The 23619-nt window shown below is 39.8% G+C and overlaps 1 protein-coding gene across 6 annotated transcripts in view; it reads right to left on the bottom strand.

Moving 5' to 3' along the window:
• Positions 1-23619, bottom strand: part of ITPR2 (inositol 1,4,5-trisphosphate receptor type 2) — a 248590-nt gene that overhangs the window by 125402 nt on the left and 99569 nt on the right. For 4 of the 6 annotated variants that reach the window (XM_014260468.2, XM_014260471.2, XM_014260469.2 and 1 more), the window contains 11 exons: positions 23227-23359; positions 22264-22321; positions 20618-20783; positions 18519-18692; positions 13787-13876; positions 13483-13608; positions 12235-12357; positions 10540-10740; positions 6881-7132; positions 5313-5438; positions 320-448 (listed from right to left, as the gene is read on the bottom strand). In XM_014260468.2, the coding sequence (XP_014115943.2) occupies positions 320-448; positions 5313-5438; positions 6881-7132; positions 10540-10740; positions 12235-12357; positions 13483-13608; positions 13787-13876; positions 18519-18692; positions 20618-20783; positions 22264-22321; positions 23227-23359 (1578 nt within the window). The remainder of the gene's footprint in view (positions 1-319; positions 449-5312; positions 5439-6880; positions 7133-10539; positions 10741-12234; positions 12358-13482; positions 13609-13786; positions 13877-18518; positions 18693-20617; positions 20784-22263; positions 22322-23226; positions 23360-23619) is intronic. The other 2 variants (XM_014260470.2, XM_014260472.2) reach the window with 2 other exon arrangements.

Genomic DNA, 23619 nt, shown 5'->3' with positions numbered 1-23619 from the left:
GTCACAGGGCACAGCATCTCCCTCATACAAAGATTTTTCTGCAAGGATATCCCCTCCAATGAATTCACAAGATCCAGAAGTAACTTTGACCACACTGAGCTGTCTACTGGTTTGAGATGTAAGCGATTAAAATGAAGAATTACGTGTTTTAAAGAGGGATTAAGCTGGTAGTCAGGGGCATGAGAGGGGACAGAGAAATTAAAGAAGGATGAAAAGAGACAGCATTCCTATGCAGGTAGCAGAAGATATCTCCTTAATGACTTATATGAAGTCCTGAATTCTCCTGAATAACTTATTTTCCTGTGTCTCTTCTCCTTACCTGGAGGCTGGTGCTGTTATCTGAAAATGGTGAATTGAAGAAGCCACTCACAATGCTCATGACAGGCTCAGTGACATATTTCTCCAGAGACGTGTCTGCATGTTTACGATCCGTGGTTGTGTTACAAACCTGCAGGGAAGGAGAAGGAAACAATGAGATTTAGTTCTCCCCAATAAGCAAGCTTCATTATTTTGTGTTTATTGCAACACATCTGATATTTTTTCTTGAAGTAAAAACAAAATATTTTTATATAGTATCTATCAGAGAGCACTGTGTTAGAGTTGAAGCTGGATTTGTTATAATTGTTATCTTTCTTATTGGAGGTCCATCCTTCTCTTCTAAACTAGTTCTTTCTGGCTGCCTGCTTCTTCTTTCCCACACCATGAAGAAAAGATCCCCCTAAATCAGCACACTGCATGCCACTTACACATTTAGACAGTTTCAAGAAGAAAATGGACCTTTCTTCCCACTGCAGGGGTAGTTGGAAGATGCTTCAGAGACAGGTGAGTGATAAACAAATGAGGTTAGAAAGATTTGATACAACATTTAGCTTCTCTCAACAATTAATCACCACAACTGGGTGGCAAAGGTGGAGCTCTTTGCAGGGCAAACATTTAAAAGGAAGGAAAAAAGGGGAAACAGCACACTCAATACCAACAGGCTTTAGGACAGTACTGGAAGTAAGGCAGCATTTCTTTGGGAAGCCACATGGGGAAAATACAGAAACCAAGCTAAAACAATGATAGAAGGGAATGGATGATACCAGGACAAATCTGGAGCACAGAAGGATGATTAAATGGTGGGAGGAAGTGGGAAGATTTGTACAAAAGGTTCCTGAAGACTCCCTTTGGTACAACACTTAAAGTTTGTTGCTGCGTAAAGATGTCACACTTAAAGAAAGGGGAAAATTACTGGTGTGGATTACATCCTTCAGTATTTCCTTTATTTCTCTTCAACACTTTTGAACATCTATACAGTCATGTTGAATTTGCATGTGTCAGTGTACACAGTACTGAAAGGAGTCTTCAGAGAGCCAAAAACAGTGAGAAAGGCAAGACAAATAGGTAATCAAAGACAAATAAGGAGTACAGACTGTGGTCATACTACCTCTTCAACAGTCTTTAAATAAGCAGTTGTGGTCATGTTTAACAAGAAATGAAGGCAAAGTTGTTATCTCTTTCACCTAAACAAGTGAGAGATAACTGCAATGTTCTAGGGAGTCTATGCAAAAGCAGACAAAAACTCCAGGGGTTTTCATTGCCATCTGTGCATTAACACATAACCCCAAACCTGAGTGGCACACACTTACCATTACATCTCTTCAGGGGTGGGGAGTCCAGAGAAAGGTCACAGGGAAAAGGTGTGACAGAAGCAGAGAGATAATCCACAGCACCTGAATCTCACACAGGGCAAAGATTCTCTCTAATTACACACCGCCTCTGTCACTACAAGACAGCAATTTCACCAGGAATGTTTTAAGGAAGTTTACTGACATGACATCCAAAAGCACTTGTGTTCAGGGTATGATGGAGCTCAGGGGAACACAGAAGCACCTTGCATCTAGCACACAAGCATTGTCATGTAGTAAGACAAGGAAAAACCAAAGATGATTTCAGACCTAGACAAATGAGGCATCTTGAGGAGTTTGCTTGTCTGCTTATCTAAAATGTGTCAGATAAATCAGTCACACCTCCACAGAGTGCATTTTTTTTCACCCCAGGAAAGATTTTGGTCAGAGAAGCAACAGTGGCTAAAATGAAACAGCAAGCTCATCAGCCTGTCTGTTTTGGGAAAAGTGTGACACCATCACCACCTCCAGTCCTCACGAAGGTAAATGATTCAGTTAATAATCAAAACTTGCTAATTTTTTTTTTTTTAAAGAGATCATGGAACTAAATATCTCTGGAAGTTCTTTTGCTTTTAATTAATCTGCATACCACTTTTGGCTGGAATCAGTAGCTGTGAGCTCAGCACTTGCAATCCCAATAAGAAAACAGGGAGCTGTGCTAGCACAGTGAATACAGAAATCACCAAAACTAAATTCCAGAACACTTTTAAGCTTCCCCCTTCAGCTGCCTGAAAAGCAGAGCCATATGTGGGAATACCACTCTGCTCCAACACTGGTCTGAAAAATTCCCAGCAAAAAGGAATTTGGAAATCCTCTCATTAGTTCTTATCCCTCTGCCCTTTGGGGACTGAAAGATCTTCCTCCATGGAAAAAAAAAAACAAACCTGAAATGCATGAAATGGAGATGAGGACTGAGAAAGCAGTGTTTAAAAACCCCTTAAGAGGCTTTGGGACCAAAACTCACATGAATAATACTTCAAAAATTCTGCTGAGAAAGCCAGGATGACTTTACAGCTGTCAGATCCCTGGCTCTTGTCTTTAATCCTGCTCAGACTACAGCTGCTGATTTACACACAGGCTGGGCCACACACAGGGAAGGGAAGCCATTCCTTGAGCAGCACCCAGTTTGCTCAGCACAAGGCTGTAAGTCACACCCAGCAGAAAGTAGGTTGGCAGAAGCTGTAGAAACAGGGTATCTTTGAAAGCAGGACAGCTTTTGGCACACCCAGTTTATACACAGATCCGCCTCATGCCTTCATTTGCAATGTATCACATTGAAAGGAAAATGACAACTGGGGACTAAATATTTCCTTCCTCAATCCAGAAACAGATAAAAAAAAAAAACAGTTACTTTTTTTTTTATTTTTTTAATATATATCTAAAACAGGAGGAATCCAACCTGGGGATAACACTCTCCGTCTTTCACCTTGGTGCTCTCCGATAACAGGCTCAAAGCTCACAAACTCACCCACTGACAGGCATTTGTAGCAGCTAAAAGAAGAGCATTTCCCCATCCCCCATGCAAAAGCATCCCTTTTAGCTCACTGGAACACAGAGGATCAAAGGACTCTTTTTCTAAATGCTTTGAAAGCTATTGTAACATCTTTCATGAGGCTGACAGCATTCTAGCTGTCCTGATAGCTACAGAACACTGATGTATTTATAACACATGGGCTCTGTCAGGGCCCCAGAGCACCAAATCTGAACAAATACACTCCATAACCTGGAAAATACAACTATCCATGGCTGGAGAGCAGGACAGGCCAGAGCACTTCTGACACGCTTGCAGGAGAGCAGAATAAACCTGCATTTTGCCAAAAGCACCTGCATACAAAACACAGCATTTTCCCTCTTCACCTCTGAAGACCTGGGGTATAATTTCTCCTAGGAGAAGGGTGTGTGAAAACAAGCTCACTGGCCACCAGCATCAGGACAAGCCCCCAGCATTTAGCCCAGTGCAGTTTGTCTCCAGGCTCATGAGAGGAAACCTGAACAGGGCCCTCTTTCTACTTGTCTGCTTCTAGCCCAGGGGCACAGAAAATTGGCCATGTTCAAGGGCTAGGGAGGAGGGATAGTCTGTATGGAAGGTCAGGGTCAGGAACGTCAGGAAAGAGCAACCCAGAAAGGGAATTAAATAGAAGGAAATACTTCTTGAGGTAAAACCAGTAAGGTTAAAAGTCAGAATGCTCCTCCAAGGATGTTTCTCATCTTAGCTTTCAACCCAGGTTGTTTTGTCCAGGAGAGCTTTCACTGTGGAACACAACCACAGGGACAAAACAGCAAGAAAACAGAGTTTGTACAGGACTAATTACTGCTGAAAATGGCTACCACCAAAAAAAGAGAGCACAAACATCCCTGCCTTAACCTGCTCCCAGGGAAAAATAAAAAGGTTAAAAAAAAAACCAAACCAAAAAAACACAGAAAAAAAAAAGCCACAGAGGAAAAAATCCAGCCATGTTTAAGGTTTCTGTTTCACAGAGAAATGAACAGATCCCAGTGCCTATTGTACAGCACAAGTCTTTTTATTCCTTCTTCTTTTAGACAAAATTCATAATATTTTCTCCCAGTAGGTTTCACAGCAATTATTTTGTGGCACACTATTACTTTGGGATCAATGTCTGCTGCAGGACCAAACTGAGATTCTTTACCTTTCTTTCTTCATTTCCGTGAAATGAAGAATGCAAAAAGTGAGAACTTAAGTACTATAAAATGTAATGGACTATGGACTGGAAAATCCCAAAACCCCATGGTTCTACTTCTTGAGCAGAAAGAGCAACACCATTGTTTGTCATTAATATTGTAATTATTTATAATTACAAGAAGCATTAAAGTCCTAGAAAAAGATGTGTAGTGCAGGCTATAATCATTACATCACACTAGCTTCCCCTCAAGGCTCTACTATTGTATTTAATCGCTGTGGAAGTCATAAGATTGCTCTTGTTTTCTGCCTTCAAAATCCCTGGGAAAGGAAGCTTAATTCATCTTGTAACTTAAAATTTAATTCAACAAGTACTGACACCATGAGGCTCACTGAGGATTTAGGAATGGCAGTACTGGTACTGCCTATGGTACTGACTGTGCCCTGTCACCTTGCAGCTGTAATTTATATTTGAATTAGTATTCTGAGGGACCACAGCTTTACACCTGCCTTTCACATCAGCAATGAGAATGCAGTGACAGGAGAATACAAGACAAAAATAAAGACTAAAGAAGGAACACGAGACAGAGAAGATCTTGATCCCTGATCTCACTATAACAAAAGAATAAAGGAAGAGATTACAGATGTGGGGGTTTTTGTCACCACCATAATGACATGCAACACACGTTCCCAAAAGATGTACATAGGCTTTCAACCATGTACACACACCTGATTTATTTCTCTGTAAGAAAAGAGAAAGGCAGTGGTTCCAAGATGCCCTTTTAGAAAGAGAAGGCTGCTAGTAATTAGCAGGTTAAAAGATGATAAAGATCATAGAAATGACTGTTTGTTAAATAAACAAACCAACCAACCACACTTATCCTATTGTCAACTTAGAATAAGAATAGATAACAAAATAAAAGAAGTTCATAAAAAAACATTACTGCCAGTTCAGCTGTCACCCATGACCGACCAGTCTGTAATATTTAACACCTGGTAAAGCTTACCCTTGCCATATCAACAAGAAAGTTCTCAAAAAGTTTCCAGATATGGTTACTGGCATAGATTTCTTTCATTTCCACTTCAGTGTCCACATAACAGTGGTTAACAAAATTAACATAGGCAATTTTCACCTGCAGAAACAGAGAGAACACACAACCACTATGAAATGGAACAGTAAAAACAATTAACATAATGTTTTCTATCTGCAAAAATACTGAACAATAAAGATGAACCTTCCAGTACTAACAAACATTCATAACCATAATAATGCATATGTTTGGTTCTGAAGATTTAGGGAGAAGCAGGGCAACACATGCCTTAATGCGCTTACTGAAAGACCACAGGAGGAAAAATGAAAAGGTTTTGCAAACATCCTTACTCTAACGACAAAACCTCCACAAAACAAACCAGTAATGATTCTGGTATTTAACTGATATTAAGATCAGCAAGGCCTGGCTCCAAAGCCAGAAGCTGTCAAGATGTAGGATACCCCTGCACTTGCCAGTTGACTGCGGTAGGTTGAAGCCTTGTGACAGGCTTGCCAAATATAAAATAAAAAGTCTTTTGCAGAGCTGGGACTGAAGTCCCTGTATTTCCACAATCCTAATGCAGCACTTGTACTTGGGATCTAAATGGCAGAGAAAGGTTGTGGCACACTGGGACTGCAGCAGTGGCAGCACAAGGCATAGGAAGAGGTCTGCAGTTGCACTCCTCTCTGGCATGACAAGTCTGCACGTGCACAGCATAAAAATGGTTATCCAGTGCCCAAAATGTATAGATTACATATAAACACATGTAATGCACTGAAAATTTCTTGTCACAGTCAAGGAAGATGAGTTAGTTGTGTATGTTTAATGCAGTGAAGAGAAAACTAAGATCAGACCTTAAGGTTTCTTCTGTTTGGGATTTTTTTTCTAATTACCATCTGTTGAAATTAATGTTAAGGGGAACTTTTGGGCAAAGCAAACATATTTCCTTTTAGTAATAGGATCATTTGATCACAAGGACAATTTTCATGGCACAGAGAGAGTTTTAACTCTTGCAGGCCCCAGTTCTGTTGTTTTGAGACCCATTTTTCCACCAGGTAATATCACAGTCCTACTTTAGCATGACATTTGCAGAATTGTGCCTTCATATGCAGTGAATAAAAACATTTTCAGGACTGCAACTGAGTTTAATAAAATGAGACTTAACCCAAATTTCCACTGACTTCAGCATGGACAGAATTTTATCCATCATTTCCAAGAAATTCAGGCAGTAGCAAAACATTGGCTTAACCCAACACTCAGCTGGGTCTTCACAGCTTCAGATAGAACTTATGAAAACATTAAACTCTGACAGTGGCTGGACAAACCCAAAACAAAACAAGGTGTCTGAAAAGCTGACAAACAAAGCATTAAGGACAAGGAATTTTCTGTGATATAAATACTGTCTATCCTTTCTCACTTATTCACCTTAAGAAGCACCACCCATTTCCGGCCCATTTCCTGTGCAAATATTCAGCTTGTCACTACCTTATAAACAACAAAATATTGGCTGTGTTTCTAAAAATGCTAAGTCTGCTTCCTCCTACCTCAGGAATGCAGTCATCATGGGTCACTACCCTCACGATATCATCCAGGGGCAGCAGTGAATTGCACTTGATCTCTGTGTACACGTTCTTGCCCTCTGTGCAGGCAGCCAGCAGTTCCACCAGAGTGATGTGATACGCCAAGGGCCCGCTCTCGTCAGCTCGGTCGCGCTCTGAGCACATCATCTGCAGTAGCACCGGGAAGGATGCTCTGTCGTTGTAGAATATCAACACGTCTTCACCGCCATTTATCAGCTGAAAAAGAGATCATGAGGTTCTGAGTGCCCTGAGCTGAAATCTTTTTAGACTCAATGATTTTGAAGGTCTTTTCCAACCTAAATGGTTCTATGATTTTCTTAATTTCATATTTTATCTCTAAGTATGCGAAGATTCTCTGGCTAAAACCGAAACAACTAAACAAAATCTAGTCTGATGCAGTTTGCCAAATGAACATGTCAAAACAATATCCAAGGCAAACTTCTGCTCTTATCAACATAAGTGCAAAACTGGAATAACTCACACTGATGCAAGGTGAATTGGAGGTTTCATTTCTGTGTAGCTCTGTCTTTACCTAAGACAGCATGCCATCCTTATTATTCCTAGCATCTCAAAGTTTGTGTGAAGTTCATTAATTATCCTCACCTCCTGCTGGGAGGCCAGCATGCATTATTATCCCTGTTTCACAGATAGGCACTTGAGGTGCAGTGGGATTAAATCTTCCATGCTGCCTCACACAAAAAGCCTGTGGCTCACCCAGAACTGAACCCAGCTTTTCTTCGCCCATGCCAAGTATTGGAAACAAAAGGAGATTCTTCCAACCCTCTGCAAATTTGGCAGGTGGGTCATGACTTTGTCAGTGTCATGTCAGCTCTTTCATTTAACAGAAAACTGGTATATGTGATAAATGTTTGATTCCACTACAAGTGCTCTGCTCATCTCAAGAGGATCCAGAGCAGTGCTGGATGGCGGCAGCCCCATCTCAGCACATCTCACTGAAGAGCTTTGCTCTAACCCTGTTTGGAATCCTCTCTCCATCACTGTCCTTTGGAGCACAATCTATTCACAATGTGAGTAAAATAAGCTCCCACAAACCCCTCCTAGTACAGAACACACCCTGGCAGCTCAAAAGTCACACTTATTTTGTGAATTAGGCACTTGACCTATTCCAGTCCATATGTGACATGAAATCCTAGCTTATTCAATTTAAGGGTAGTCATAAAGGTTGCTGAAGCTGCTGAGAAATGGGGAAGCAGCAAGAACAGGAATTAAAATTAGTCTCCCAGAATGAAAAGTCAAGAAAACATTTCATTACACTTTCCAGGGTTTCAACACTTCAGATTTTGAATTCACAGCTTTTCTGTTTGTGCTTTCCCTTTTTCTTGCTTAATTTTACTTTGACATTTGGCTGAAGTGAATTGTGAATTCAGTCTTTCCTGCAATTCCTATTTCTCATTTATCTTTGGGTTTCTACACTATTTCTATACCCAGGACTTTTCAGACATTTTCTGGACAACCCACAGTACAGAAAAAAAATAAAATTTAAAGGGATGAGAGCTTAGAACAAAACAACCCAGCAGCATTTTCTGCCACTGAAGTATATTTTCAGCAAGTTTAGAATTCTATGGTAATATAATAAAGGCTGTCCAATGTTGGAGCAGCTGTTGATACTCTGCAAAATACTACTCCAGAATACTACAGGTAATAAAAAACTCTGCTGCCACATTGAAAGTAAATTCTGCTTTCCCTTCTGTAATAATGTTTGCACTGACAGGCAGGGTTCTCCCAGGAACCTCAAAGCCTGCTTGCAATGAGAAAAAGCACCCTAAGGAACCTCTCAGGTTGGTAAACATAATTTCAGACATGGAGACCAAGGAGATGAGAACAAGGGAATCAACCAAATTGGGGATGTCCAATGGATTTTATGAGAGTGTTCTCTTGCCGTGGTGCTTCTTCATCTGCATGCACTTTCTAGAATATATAAATATGAGGATTATCCCTCCCACCCAGTAAACAGGAACAAGCTACAATATACTTCCTGTGGGGGAAAGAAAATGCAGGAGGAGCCGAGGCAAGCTGTACAGTCATATGCTATCTTGTCTTGTGGTAAATTGTTTATGTGCCCCATCTGGAGGTACAGGAAAAGCTACAGCACTTGTTTAAAAGTCACAAAGTACATCTCAGTAGTCTACAGATAAACCGTCCAAACTCTATGGCAAGTTCCAACCATTTGTTTCCTTTAGAGTGGATTGCCATTCAAGTTTTGCAATTAGCATCCTTTTCTAAGAAATCATAATTACTTACCTGTCAATTCCTACTTTTTGAAAAACAGATCATTATCTTACCCTATTTCATCAAAACAAGGTTGCTCCCTCCCCCCAGGAAATTCCTGCAGGACTTATGATGTGAATGCCATATCCAAGTTCATTTCTACTTTCATCATGGAGTCAGCTTGAAAATGTAATATGACAGTTTATCTTTGTGCTCCAATAGGTCAATAGCAAAATATATTGAAACTGAAAAAAATCTGAAAATTTTGTTTGATGATTAAAAAAATCCTCTAGAAGGGCCTTTGGTGGAAGCAGAAAAATCTAAAAACACAAAGGCACAAGAAATGTTTGAATTATGTAAATCAAATACTTGTAATTGAAATTGCATGTTAAAATACTTTAGTCAAATTGAAAAGGTTGAGGTGAATTTCATTAAAGGTTATCCATGTAGGCAGGAGCTTTATTTTCTTAATTAGAAGTTTTTCCTCTTGTTGCTGTGAAATAAAATTTCACCATGGAACTTGTTTTGTTCAAACCACAAAAAAATAAAGCTCATCTCTGATTTCTTTGTGAAGACATCTCTTAAAAACACCAAACCAAACCAAAAAAAAAAAAAATAAAAAAAAGCACTTTGTAAAGCAAGTAAAAATGTTCCTTGGACTCTGATCCTACCATGACTTTTCACCATATTCAACTTTACCCACTTACTAATCTCAAGGAACTGTTAACATAATTACAGTTAAATGCACAAGTGTCTGCGAGGATGAAGACTTCATTTATCATGCTCACAATATATCAAATCCTAAATGCAGAGAAAGTCAATTAAGTCTTTTCTTAGGAAATTTATTGGCATAAAGATTTTTTCACAAACCACTCGGCTGAATTTACTGGGTCAGACTCTGAATCCATCTAGTTAAAGCTAGAGCAGTTCTACTGACCCTCATGGAAATGTTCTGAAATAAAAATAAAAAAAACAAACAAAAAAAGGCAGAAATTATGATTTAAAATTGTTACATGCCAATAAAAAGGTATTCAACACTATTTAGACAAACCCATAGAGGTAAGAACCTCCTGAATGGCAAACTGGATAAAAGCAATCCTAAATTACATTACAGGAAAATGAAGGTTTATGTAACTCTGAGATTTCCATGCTAAATCATCTACAAATAGACATCTCTGTATCACCATGCTAACACTCATGTTTTCTTTCTAGTAGTTATACAGATGGCCTTACAAAATTAGATCAAACTCCCCAAAACGTCTGCTAAAATATTCATTATTTGTGATGCCGCTTAAAATTCTAAAGTGAGGATGCCATTATATCTCATTGGTATCAAGAGCAGGAAAAACAGCCTCAAAATACTCAAGTGATTAACATGTGAAGCCTTTGCTTACCTCTGTCATTACCATGTCCTGGCACTTTTTCACGTATTTGCCATCTGCTTTCACAATGGTCTGCAAGAATCGCAGGTACTCCACGTGCCGGCCATGGGTCTCGATGCAGTGCACAAAGTGCTGCACCACCCTCTCGCTGATCTCGTTGCACAGGAGGTAATTATTCATGAAGATGTGCCTCATGGTCTCAGCTTCCAGGAGCTGAACAGATCAAAAACAGCCTCATGAGCACAGCAGATCTGCTTTGAGATTGAGAGAGGCACGGGATTCTCGACTAGAGGAAGGCTCACTGGTAAAGGGAAATTGAAGAAATCCTTTTCAATGATCTCAGGGTCCAGGTTCCAGTTTTGAGGGGATTCCTCCATACTTCCTTATGAGTACAAACAGTCCTAAAGTGGACATAAAAACCACACCTGTGTCCATGTGGAAGGTGAACACACATATACACTACACTGCTGGAGGCTTTGCAGGGGCTTTGGAATCCGAGACACCTGAGACCACACTGGCCCCACTCACCATCAAACTTTGCAATGAGGCCACCAAACGAGATGGTGTGCTGCTCTGGCTCTCTCTGGGGCTCACAGAGGAGGCATTTCCACCAGGCACATCCCTGCATATGCAGCCTGATGGTCTGTCTAAAAGGGTATGTCTCTTTCCACATTAACTCCAGAGGGAAACTAGGGCTGTGTGTCCATGAGCAGCATGGAACAAGAGGAACAGATCTGGAGCAAGAAGGGATTCTGCTGAGGATACAGCACCCAGGCTTTGTGCATTCGTGGGGCTTTTGCTCTAGGTTGGTCCCTTGGACTAAAGGCTCCTGAGGGTCAGATATGCTCCTAAAGTACACATGTCTGTTTAGTGTCATCTGATAGGAATCCACATCAAGTTTGCTCCACAATGTGCACAAAAGCACAGTAACTGGGGTGGATGATCAGGAAATCAGCTTCAAACAACAGAAATACAAGTGCAAGCTGGCTCCACGCTTGGCACCTGAGTTAAGTGTCAGTATTGGATGTGATGGAATTCGGGCTCTGGTCCCACTGTGGTCAGCTCAGAGATGTTCACTAATGTCACAAAAGAGCATAAATAAAATAATGGTACAAGTGGTTCCTAATGAACACAGGCCAGGGTCTGCAATCCTCATACTCACAACTCCTTCTAATGAAAGCATGTTTTGCTCACTGAGCAAAACTGAGTGTTCTATTTGAATATGTCTATGAATACACACACAAATATATACAAAGGGATTGTGATAAAGTATTGTAAAGACAATGATTCAACAGAAGGTCAGACTTTAGTGGTTAGTTGAATCAAATGGGAGCATCATCAACAAAAATGTATGGGTCTGAGTCTGTTGTCACACAAGGTTTACGACAGCAGTCACAGTATTTCCTACCTTGACTTTACAGTCCATCAGTGAATGAGTCAGGATGAAAAGAATCAGAGTCAAGTTCAATACAATGATGTGACACATATTCATAGATCCTTCCAGTAAACCCCAAAGGTTTCTTGTTTTTTGTTTTCCACTTTTAAAATTGCAACATTAAAGCCAATGACATAAAAAGCAACACTAAGGGAAATGAAAGAGGGGAGGGGATGCATAGTTTAGTGAAATTATTTATTTAGCACTGGGATGTTTCAGCAACCCCAAATTTAATTCCAATTATCATATCCTATTTCAAATTAAATACTTACCCCTGGAGTTAAGAACAAGTTGAGATTTTTGTGGAGGAGAACTTGATTCTGAGGATTTCCTCGACAGAAATTCTGAAGAAAAGTGTGGGCTAGATTCATAACTTCATTCATCTTTTCATCACTCTGCAGGAAGAAAGGACAAACAAAATCAGCTGGTTATACCTAAACACACTTGTTAAAACCACACAACATCAATTCAGCCAGGAATAAAACAATTCTCCTGAGCCTTTATAGGGCAGGAATTCTCCATCTCGCAAAAATAACTGATGTAGTTTCCTTCAGTCTATTAGCAGCTGTACCCTATTCTGAATCAACTTGACCATAGGGTCAATCACAGGTACAAGCATAAAATCAAAGTAAGATTTCTTCATGTATGGTTATAATTTCCTAGTTTAAAAAAGTGCTAAGATGCTTGATTTTAAAAAAAATCAAAACAAACCAAAAATGTCTCCCTGCATTTGTTTTAAGCTTTGGCAAAGGTTTGGCTTTTCTATAGCTACATACAGAAACAGATGTATGTGTGCATGTGTTCATACACATACTCCCACACAAATATATCTCTAGTTTCATCCCCATTTTATATTCCTCTCATGTAGTATCCTAAGTATGATTTGATGAACCACCTGTATGGACAAGCACTATTTTCCTGATGACTGCTGAACCCAACTGTCTGTAATAAAACACACAGGAAAATATAGACCACAAGAGGTTTTACCTCCTCTTAGTGATTCCTAGAAGATCTAGAAAGATGTGCTCTTTCAAAGCCTATCTAGTTCATTTCATTTCATTTGTTCAGTTGTTCATTTGTTCAGTTGTTCATTGTTCAGTTCAGTTCATTCATTTGTATGCTCCATTCCACCAAATCAGTACCAAACAAATTTATCTTGTGAAAAAATGGCTAGTGGAACTAGGTTAGAGACATCCACCATTCAAAGAAGTTATTTCAGATTTGATCTGTGAAAGCTTTTGGTCCCAAGGTTTGCCTACTTTAAAAATGGGTCCAGGAATGACAGTACTGTGACATCCAGGTACCCAAGGCAGTAAATACTAAATTTTAAATGAAACCGTGCAAGCAGTTATATTTAAACTGAACCCAAACTCACTATTCTTAAGGTAGAGAATGACATTATCATTTCATGTTTGCACTGCAGCTGACAATTAAAAAATATTTCCATTGATTCTTGGGCCTACCAAGGCCTCTCCCTTCTTTGAGTTCATGTTTTCTACCACTAAAATTAGGAAAATAACCTTTTCATAGGGGATCTGCAGAAGGTCCAAGACTACCAAGTGGGCACCCATATTTTTCAGTAAACGCTGCTGTTGATTCCGACATTTTTTATTCTGAACACAAAGTTTGCTGAGTCGAATCAAAATCTACAAATTAAAAAAAATGAAACAAAGAAACAAACCAAACAAATAAATAAGCATGCAAGCAAGAAAAGAAACAAGTCATGTCACACAAAAACAAACAAAGACACTTTCTTTCAAAATAATTACTAAATCTACTAATCAAACAGATATGTCAAGCAAGTTTCTTAGCAGATATACTAACCTCTTTAACAATATTGTAGTTATTGCTTTTAATGCTGTCTATCTGAGGTTTTTTGGTCCCATCCTGTATTGGGCTCAAAATGTTTGATTCCTGTAATAAAGAACACATGACAAGTGGAGATTTATTGCAATTTCCTCAACATGAATTAACTGTATTTAATAGCAGCAAGTGACAGAGTATTACAGCAGCTCATAAGAATTGATATAACACAGATAATAAAGAAAGACTCATTTATTCTTTATCCAGTGAGTGACAAGATTTACATTCAAGTCCTTCCTTTGTTTCAAATTTCCAATGTAATTTGAGGCAATTACTCTATGTCTTCATGCTTCTGATCATTCTGAAAGAGTATGTCCCTAAATTGCAGATTAGGCACACCAAGGAATTAAAAAACTGCAAGGAGATGGACCAAAAGTGTATTTCAGTAGTGACCACATGTTCCAAACATCTTTAATACAGCTGGAAAGATTACAAAATCTGTGTATGTGAACACTAAAGAGTCTGGAGAAAGAGCTTAAGACAACCTCTGCAGTTAAGCAGGGTGGAGTTGTCAACAGCACAGGAACAAGCAGCATGTGGAAATTAGAGATGTTCCTCCCACAGAGGGGATGCTGCTTCTGCCTGTATCTCTGGATGAGGCAGAAAAAGATTTGAAAACAGATTGGAACCATATGCTAAACTGCAGCATCAAGTCATGACACTGTATGCTTTGGACCCTGGCTCCTGGAAAGCCCCAGCTGGGTATGATAAATAAGAGGAATCAAGTCAGCAAGAAACTGCCAACACCCACGCACCTTTCCATGCATATCTCTCAATCAAAACATGGGAGAACATGTACACAAATACTGCCACTAAGAATACTGGCAGTGTTGGGGGTTTTTCTGCCGTCAGCTGTGGTAAGCCTTTCTTAAGAGGAAACAAAAATAAATTGAAATATTTGACTTCAGATGCTGAAGTCATAAAGCATGAAGAAAAACTAGCAGATCTTGAGACTGACTCACAGTATGACCACAAGGATGTAAACCAGTGTAACAGCATTAATAAAAAAGAAGAAACAGGTGCACTTCTGTGTTTCATTGTGTCCTCAAACTTCCTACTGTTTTAGAAAAGAGAAATACACTAAAGCAAACATATGCATGCCAAGCTGAATGTTTATATGTCCTGAAACCTCTCTCTGAACTTTCTTAGCTGATGGTGAAGGTCAGGAGTTCTATAAATCCCATCTGGTCCTAATTTCCAGTGAGGTAAGAACAGCTGCACCACTTGGCCATGGAAGCTGTTTATAAGAGTGTCAGCACTGCTGTTCAATGCTGATCTGTGTAACAAGAGCTGATTTTATTTGTTTACGTTTGTTAGTATGCAGGCTGCTGTCTCTCTGTTTGAATCAATACTTTGGGAGATGTTTTAGGCTTTTTGCTGTAATTAACCACCCTCCTCCATTCTGGGATTGTGGGTTAACCAAGATTAATTTACCTGTTAGTTTTATCAGCATTCTTCCTTTATCAAAGTAGTTTTATAATCTGTGTGAACTGTATGTCTTATCTGGAAGTACTGATCAGTACTGCTGAATCTATCCTTTCTCTTAACAAAATAAACAATTGTTTATTGAACCCACAGGTGTATGCCAGGGATGTAGTTACCAAGAGATAATCACACCACTGGGATACCAAAGACACTCAGTTGCATATCTGGCCTTGTTATGCCCCATGACAGACATTCCCCGTCACACTTTCCCACAGGGAACAGGCAGGCACAGAGAGCTCAGTGAGAAAGGTTCTCACCTGAGTACCCTACCTTTAGGAAATTATATTATCCGAAAGAGACCTCTTCCTCTATCCATAAAATTCCTGAGATAACACTTTGCAACAGTCTTAGATCCTTTCTTACGAGTCCCCAGATTCCAGCATTCAGTCTGAGCAGCTCCCCACCACCAACCAGTCTCCCTCATCCCAGCAGGACAACAGTGCAAGGCACATGTCAGTGTCCCCATGGCACAGCTTTGCCCTCCACAGGCTATATTTCCTTACCAGAGGAATGAGGGACACATACAGAATTCTCAGTTCACAACCTCAACCTATATGTGATGTGTGTTCAAACATCCCCAGAACCAAAGCAAGGTGCCACAGAACAGAAGAGAAAGGAAATAAAGGATCAGGTCCTGAAAGTTTAGACCACTTGAAACCTTGCTGAACTTTCTCAGCAGATGGAAAAGATGAGGAACTCCATAAATGCCACTGCACTCTATTCCTGCTTCACCTTAAAATTTTTTCACTAAGCCTGTTTCTCCTCCTCACGTTCTGGCACAACACCACCAAACTCGTCTTCCAGGGATGAGACCATGAAAATCACACTTTCCATGGTCCGTGGTATTAACACAGACCCACAACACCCTTCCTAGGGAGAACCAAGTGAACAGGCTTTATCTGATTTCCCCTTCTCAAGCAGGGCTTGTATGCGAGCTCAATTGTAGCATTTCTTGCTAACCCTACTGGTGTCTCATTTATGTCTGACCTAACTCCAAGTACTCTTTCCAACTCTGATCTCCAGCCCTTATCAAGGCATTTTTCCTGTGGAGAACTCTGGATACTTTTGTAAGAACAAGGCCTTTTTTTCTACAAATCCCATTTCTGGAGTCATATGACTAAAAAAAAAAAAAGGCCCACAGGTTATGATAGTAAGGTGAAAACAGTTACTCAGGAAAAAAAAATAAATTATATTTTTAAACTCTTATGCACATCTTTCAACAGGTTTCATGTGACAACAGAAACTTGGGATTAACATAAGAATGTTCTGGAATGTCATTTAAGTCCTTGTGCACACTTCAATGTTCTTTGGGAAAAATTAAAACACAGGCAAATGGGGCATATTCCCTAAAGACTTAAAGGTTCATCCAGCTCTTCTGAATATCCAGTATCCATTCCAAGGAAGCATGGATCTCTTGGGATTTTTATCTGCTTAAAGCTAGACACCTGCTTTATACAGGTGTCTAGATTATGCCCAACATCACACCTTCTACATCTGATTTAAGACCTCAAAGAGAGTACTGACTATCTAATGGTATTTTTTTGCCAGGTAAAAACACATCTTCACTGTTAAAGGAAAATTTAGCAAGGGAAAAAAATGGTGGACAAGATTCTGAGCTATTGTAACCTGGCACAGCTCTCAGAGAATTACCAGCAGACGATCTAACCAGCAGATTAAGTATTACTGCTCTGATACAATAATCTCTCTGATCTGCCAGAGATAATATTGTGCATCTACTGAAGCACTGGTAATCCATACAGACCCACAGGTGCCTCACGGGAAAAAAACCCTCAAAATATCCCATTGAGAGATGCCTCTGTTTCAAACACAATGTTTTCCCCCCTTTTTCCTGGAGTTTTCTTGCTACCAAAACTACCCATAGGAATAAATTACACTTCAAAAATGTATTATAGCTAAAAAACTTGGTAATCCTGACGCAATTCTGTTTTCTGTTTCCCCATTACCTTTTCAGTTCATTCAATACATAAAGGAACATTTTCTTTCCTACTAGAGCTGTACTTGAGGAAAGAAAGAAGGAAATACCACATATTTAAGCACCAACTCCAGATTCCTCCCCTAATTTTGACACCACTAAAGATGTGGTATCAGAATGTCAGCTAAGACAGATCAGAGAAAGAGTAGGACCTACACTGTTGCAAGAGTTTGGGATTCTTCCTTGAAGTGTTGGATTTGCCCCTGCACAAAGCCACCAAAAATCTGCTTTCTCATCTAAAATACCACATGTGTGTCACAGATATTTGCAATCATCCTCTCTCTTCTCCATGGCTCCAGTTTTTTCCTAATGTGTAGCCTTCACAATGCTGAATAACCTCTACTTGGCTTTCTACTTCCCTGGGGACTTCCTTACCCATTCTTCTTGGCAACAGGAAAGAGAAGGAAAATGCTGTGTCAGAAATCACAGCTGTTCATCTCTCCCCACGTCCTCTGATGAAAAGGGAAAAGTGGGAATAAATATTGGTGGAAAAGCCTGCTCTGTCTACTCTTTATCTACCTTTATGGTACAAACCTCAATCACAGCAACACTTTGTGTTTTCTTAAAAGCTCATGCTGGAGTTAAATTATTAAATGGTGACTTCAGTTTGCACTGAAAAGCAAAATTTAAAACATCCAAACAATTAAATCTAAAAAAAATAAGATTAAAAAAAAAATAAAAGGACTTCATGGTCCTAGATTCAAGTTCTACATCAAACCAGAGTATATCCTGAGAAAGAGGTATGACAAAGAAACTAAAACATTAGTTCACCTACAAAATCTCAACCTTCTTAGGTCAGTCTGGTGTGGTGAAGAGTGGAATTACTTGTGATTTTTGAAAACATGGGTTTGATTGTACTCCTCTCCCTTAGCTGCAGGACACTGTCTACTCCTCTTTTCTTCCAGCAAGTCAACTCAACTGCCAGCACACAATTCCCAGATTATTTCCAGGGTGCTGCTGAACACTGTGGCTTGCACCCAGAAAGGAAGGCAGCTCTGTGACATAAGAATGCAGTTACTGAAAGCATCAGGAGAGAATATTGAACACATTGATAACAGAGGTATTATTTCCTTTTCTGTCAGTTCCTAAAGCTCAACCAGAATACTTCACATTCTCATTTTGCCACTTTGCTTATCCAGACCATGATTTTGCCATTGTCCATGAAACTGCCTATTAACACTGAAACAGTTCTGATGGCAAAGGCTTTAAACCCACCTCCATTGGTTCTTCTCCCCCTTTGGTTTGATTGTCGCCCACCTCTCCACTCTCATAATTGCTGCTCTTCTCAACCCACAATTCTGATTTTTCTACAGTCAGACGTAGCTGGTCAAGATCAGCCTTGATTTGCTTGTAGTTATCCACATCTTGATTGGACACCAGCAACTGAACCTGGAAATGGAGAAAATTGTAAAGCTGTTACAGCAGTAACACCAGCACTTATGGCTGGGTAATTTTCTTGACAGTTCCCATTCTAAGCCTCTCTTTCCAGGTGCCTTGTGCAACCTTCCCTGTGCAATTGAAACATGGCACACACAGGCTTTTAGCCCCCATTATCATTTAGCAGAGCCAGAGGCTGCAGTTGCCCAAAACGGATAGTTACAACATTCACAACATTTTCTCACCTTCTTGGATACACTGCAAAACATTTTCAGCACAGGCAGATTTACAGGCTCTTGAGTTTTGTGCAGAGTGAGCTCTGATGCACTGATCATGATCCTCATGACATTAAACAATACAGTTACACACTATTAAAGCAATAGTTAGAAATAGCTACTGTTTCAGCACTGCATTTCAGAAGAAAAAGGAAAAAAAAGGATGGTATGACAAGGGATCAGGGCATCCAAAGAAAAGTCAGAATGGCCAGAAATTTTAATGATCTCCTACACCACCATAATCAAATATTGGAAAATAACATACTTTCACACTGTTAGGCCAGCTTAGAAAAACTTCACTGAATATAACTGACAAACTGACTTTCAGATTCATGGAATTCTCACCACCTGAATGGTTGCCACTTATTAAGATTAATCTCATTTTTTCTTTTTTCTGTACTGCTCAAATTATCTGGGTTTTTTCACTGTTACATGTAGTTCTTGATTTAACATGACCTACATATATTCTTTCTTTGTAACACTCTCTGTTCTCCCAAGATTATTAATGAAGATAATATGCCAAAAAACTATCAGCAATCTTTACAGTAAATTAATAAACACTATTAAGAAATCATACTCATGTAAAAGATAAAGGTCACTAACAACACTGATAGGGATTTTTTTTTTTTAACCACATTACATCCAGGCAAATATTCACTATTTTGTAATATAAAGTCTTCATCATGATCATCTCTCTTGCCTTGCAAGAACCTTGTTATTTTACAGAATTTATCAATGCTGCTCAACTGCAGGCATTCTTATTTCACGTGTTCTACCATCTTTTTTGTTTATTTCTCCATTAGCCTTTTCCATCCTTCACAAAAACACGTTAAGCAATTCAGTCCTTGCTTACCTGGGAATAACAGCTATTTATGCAACTAACCAGCACAGCCTAACTTTAAATATCTGGTGGGAGGCCATTATGCTGCACAACAAAAACATTAAACAAAAGCTTTTCAGGTCTTTATCATTCATCTGTTTGCACCGGAGAGAAACCTCCCCACCTTACATAACGATGAGACAACATGCTACCGAGCTCCTGAAATAAGCATCAGATGTTCTTATCAACATATGTTATAGAGGGTTACGTAACAGAGGCATCTCTGTCTTGCAGCCCCATGACATCAGATCTCCCCATCCTAATCCACAGACACATGGAGCCTGCACATGCACCACTACCAGAGGGGGAGAATAAAAGCTGAAAACAGGCTTGGCTCTATCCCTGTCTTCCTGCTATTTGGGCATAGCTGTATCCGGCAGGGGAGCCCCCTGCAAAGACACCTAAATTAGAATTAGAAGCACCAGGTGAATAACAAAATAACAATACCTGGCCTAAGTGGCCCTGATGACAGGGAAGTGTCACTGCTGACACGGGGACGCTGCTTGCCAAACATGAGGCACTGGCTCTGTCCCTGAGGAATCCCTGTGAGAGGCTCACCACAGACCTGTTTTCCCTAATGGTTGCAGTGCCAGCAATAGCAATTTATGGGGGCACAGAACTATAATATACACCAGCACACATAAGGCCATAGAAGTCTGCTGATACTTGACCTCTGGGGAAATAACACTGTCATGCAACAAACAGCAATTTAAGTAGCAGAGCAGCCTTTGGAAAGGCTCACTGGGTTCAGTTTCCTGGGATAACAGTGAGCCCATCCATACCTGTTTGAATGCTTGCAGAACTTCTGCTCTCTGGCTGAAGTGCTTGAACAGCAGGTGCAAAGCCCCTGAGAGCAACGGGGGGTAGTCGTGCATGATGAGGTGAATGAGGACCCGTAAAAAAGTTCTGCCCCCTTCATCATCAAGCTGAACTGCATTCTTCTCCTTTCTGCAACAGAAAGAGGGAAAAAAGGGTCAAATAAAGTAAAGTGAATAAGAAAAAATAACAGCTCTTGAGATAAATATCCCTCTAGACACAATCTTCACTCAACAGAGTTCTTAAAATCAAATCAAATATGCGGAAGGAAGAAAATTATAAATATGACTTTAACATATTTTATAAGGACTTCTATCCTACAGTTATTGCAGCAATCTTATAGTAGAATGGACACTATGGGGCAGAAGTATCTATACACAGAAATGTGCCAAACACAGTGATTAAAATCTATATTGTAAAAGCATTCATTTATGTTATGGATAAGTTGAGCCAGGCTCATCCCCAATCCAAATTAAACTGCATTTCATCAGAGATTAATTTGACCCTTTCCTTTTCAGCTGCTATTAAAATTTCATTTAAGAAAAAAATAAGATCAAAAATAGCAAGAATTGCCAAAAGCATCATATTTCTGGAATCATATTCATAATGTGGAATGGCAGAAAGCAGATTTACACTTAACATATCAAAGCAGAAAGAATGTTTCCAAGAAACCATTCGGTCTCGCTGTTCATTTTAAAGATGCAGATGCCAAGGGCTGTGTCTTGTTTTACGTTATGGGAGTTCAGAAGAGGCCTGGAGGCATTGCTTGTGCTGGTAAAGATTGAGGATGCATGAGGGACTGAGAGGAAAGATCATAGTGCACACATTGCAGATCCTTCTCCTTAGCTTCAAGAAAAACTTTAACGTCTATGGCCTTGTCTAAATGGAATTAATTTTTACTGGTATTATTATAATTATACCCATAAAATTAAACCAATACAGTGATAATGGTAATAACTCTCCAGTGTGAGTGTTTTCCATGGGTTATTTTTTTCTGTTCACAGCATAGCTGAAACCCCTTCCAAAACTCTGCAAGCATAAATTGTGATCTACAGGCCTCTGGTGGACCAGGAGATCATGGCAAGTGGTCCACGCCTGATCTGAGGAGTCACGGGAGAGATTTCTGTTGACACCATTTTCCCAAGGAGTTTGAACACCAAGTGCAGGGACAACAGGACAGCAAGCTGTTGATCCAGGCAATTTGGAGCTGTAGCCATAAGACACACCAGAAGAGTGGGTTTTCAGCACCCATGTGAGGCAGTATAAGAAAAATAGAAAATTAGTCTGATTTAGACCAATACACCTTTACACCATTCCCCTGCTGCCTTTGGAAAAATGACAAAAACTTTCTACCAGCTCTGTTACAACAAAGAGGGTGGTCATAGCCAATCCCACAGCCATCCAGCTGGGCTGTTTGCCTGATTGAAATCCAGGTCTTTCCTGGCACATTTCTGTTCAAGTATGGCTTATGCAATTAACAAGTAAGAAGGCAAAGGAAGAGAAAGGGCTATAAAAATAGGCACAGAATAAACAGAGATTGGCCATGAGAAACACTGATGTTAACAAAAAAAAAAAATAAATATACATAGAGGTAAAACTTCAGAGAATATACCTGCCAGCAAACATGGTTTCAGCCTGAGCTGCAATTTCATCTATGTCAGGAACAATTGCTGGGAAAAAATGAGAAGAAAAGATTTAAATGAAATAAATTAAAAACAACCAAAAAAAACCAGCCAATGATCATTATTTAATCTGCACAACAAAATGGAATTCTGCTCCTCTTTAGAGCAGACGGTATCAAGTAAAGGTCTAACTATTCATTCCCCAACTACACAAAATTTGCTTTCTGCAAGAGTAGCAGAGAACAAACAGGATATGGGACAGACCTAAATTGTGGCTTACTATCCCTGAGGAAGAGCAATGTAGTGATGAACCAAAGCCACATGGTGCTAGGAGCTGTACTAGCCACCATCAGTGCCCCACAAATGACACAGATTGTCACACTTTTACTTTGTTTCTTACATGAGCCAGCCCCAACAAAGAATATACATGAACTTTTGAATATTTATCATTAACCCAGTTATTTACCACATCATCATTTTGCTTTAGAATTGCTTTAATATAATTTATTACTTAAGACTTTAGTACCCCTGTATTATACATATGCCCACCTCCACCTAGAGCAATTCTCTTCTGCTTGCAGGTGTTCACATAGACCTTTTGAGCACTTTTGTGTGCATGGGAAGGCTCCCTGTAAAGCCAAATCATTCCTGTACCACATTCACCTCACTTAAACCTGTCCTCATCTGTCCCCAACCACTGACCATTTGCCACCACGCAGTGTTTCGGGAAGAGCACAAATAAAAGAACAAAATAACATGGTGGGGAAAAAGGAATCACTTTTTTGTTAGAGGACAGGGCAGCAAAACAAAATTCGTGGAATTTCTTAAAACTTTAATTTTTTTACAAGCTTTTCAATGTGCAGCAGCCTGTGTCTTTCTGCTGCAGTGGAGCTCAGTGTTTGCAGTTGCCTACCCAGAATTACTTTGCATTGAAAGGAAATAGCAAGGTTTACCTGAGGCAGTCCCTGGCGTGTCAGGGGGGGATGATGTAGAGCAGTCAATGTTTTCAGTGTTTTCCCCAAACTCTCTCTTATAGATAGACAGCATGTAGGATATTCTGTAGTCCAGTCTAACACTGAGAATAAACTACAAGGAAAAAAAAGAAGTGAATTAATTTAAGTCTACTATGAAAAACCAATCCATTACATTCACCAGTTTTCTGTGATTCCTTTCTTTACCCTGCCCATCCTGAGACATGGTGAACTCTGCCCTATGGATTGCTGAGTACCACTGGGTGTGTCCAAGGGCTCCAACATGCTGCCTTGCCCTCACTGCCTGCAAGCCAGGTCAGAACCTTCAAACCTTTGCTGACATCAATTATTTCATATTTCAGCTGGACTTCCAAT

The sequence above is a fragment of the Pseudopodoces humilis genome, chromosome 5, assembly GCF_049639895.1.
Source record: "Pseudopodoces humilis isolate 2021_Gansu_Grassland_sample_001 chromosome 5, ASM4963989v1, whole genome shotgun sequence".
Classification (NCBI taxonomy): domain Eukaryota; kingdom Metazoa; phylum Chordata; class Aves; order Passeriformes; family Paridae; genus Pseudopodoces; species Pseudopodoces humilis.
Note: the sequence above shows the minus strand (reverse complement) of the source record. Positions and strands in the feature narration are given on the sequence as shown.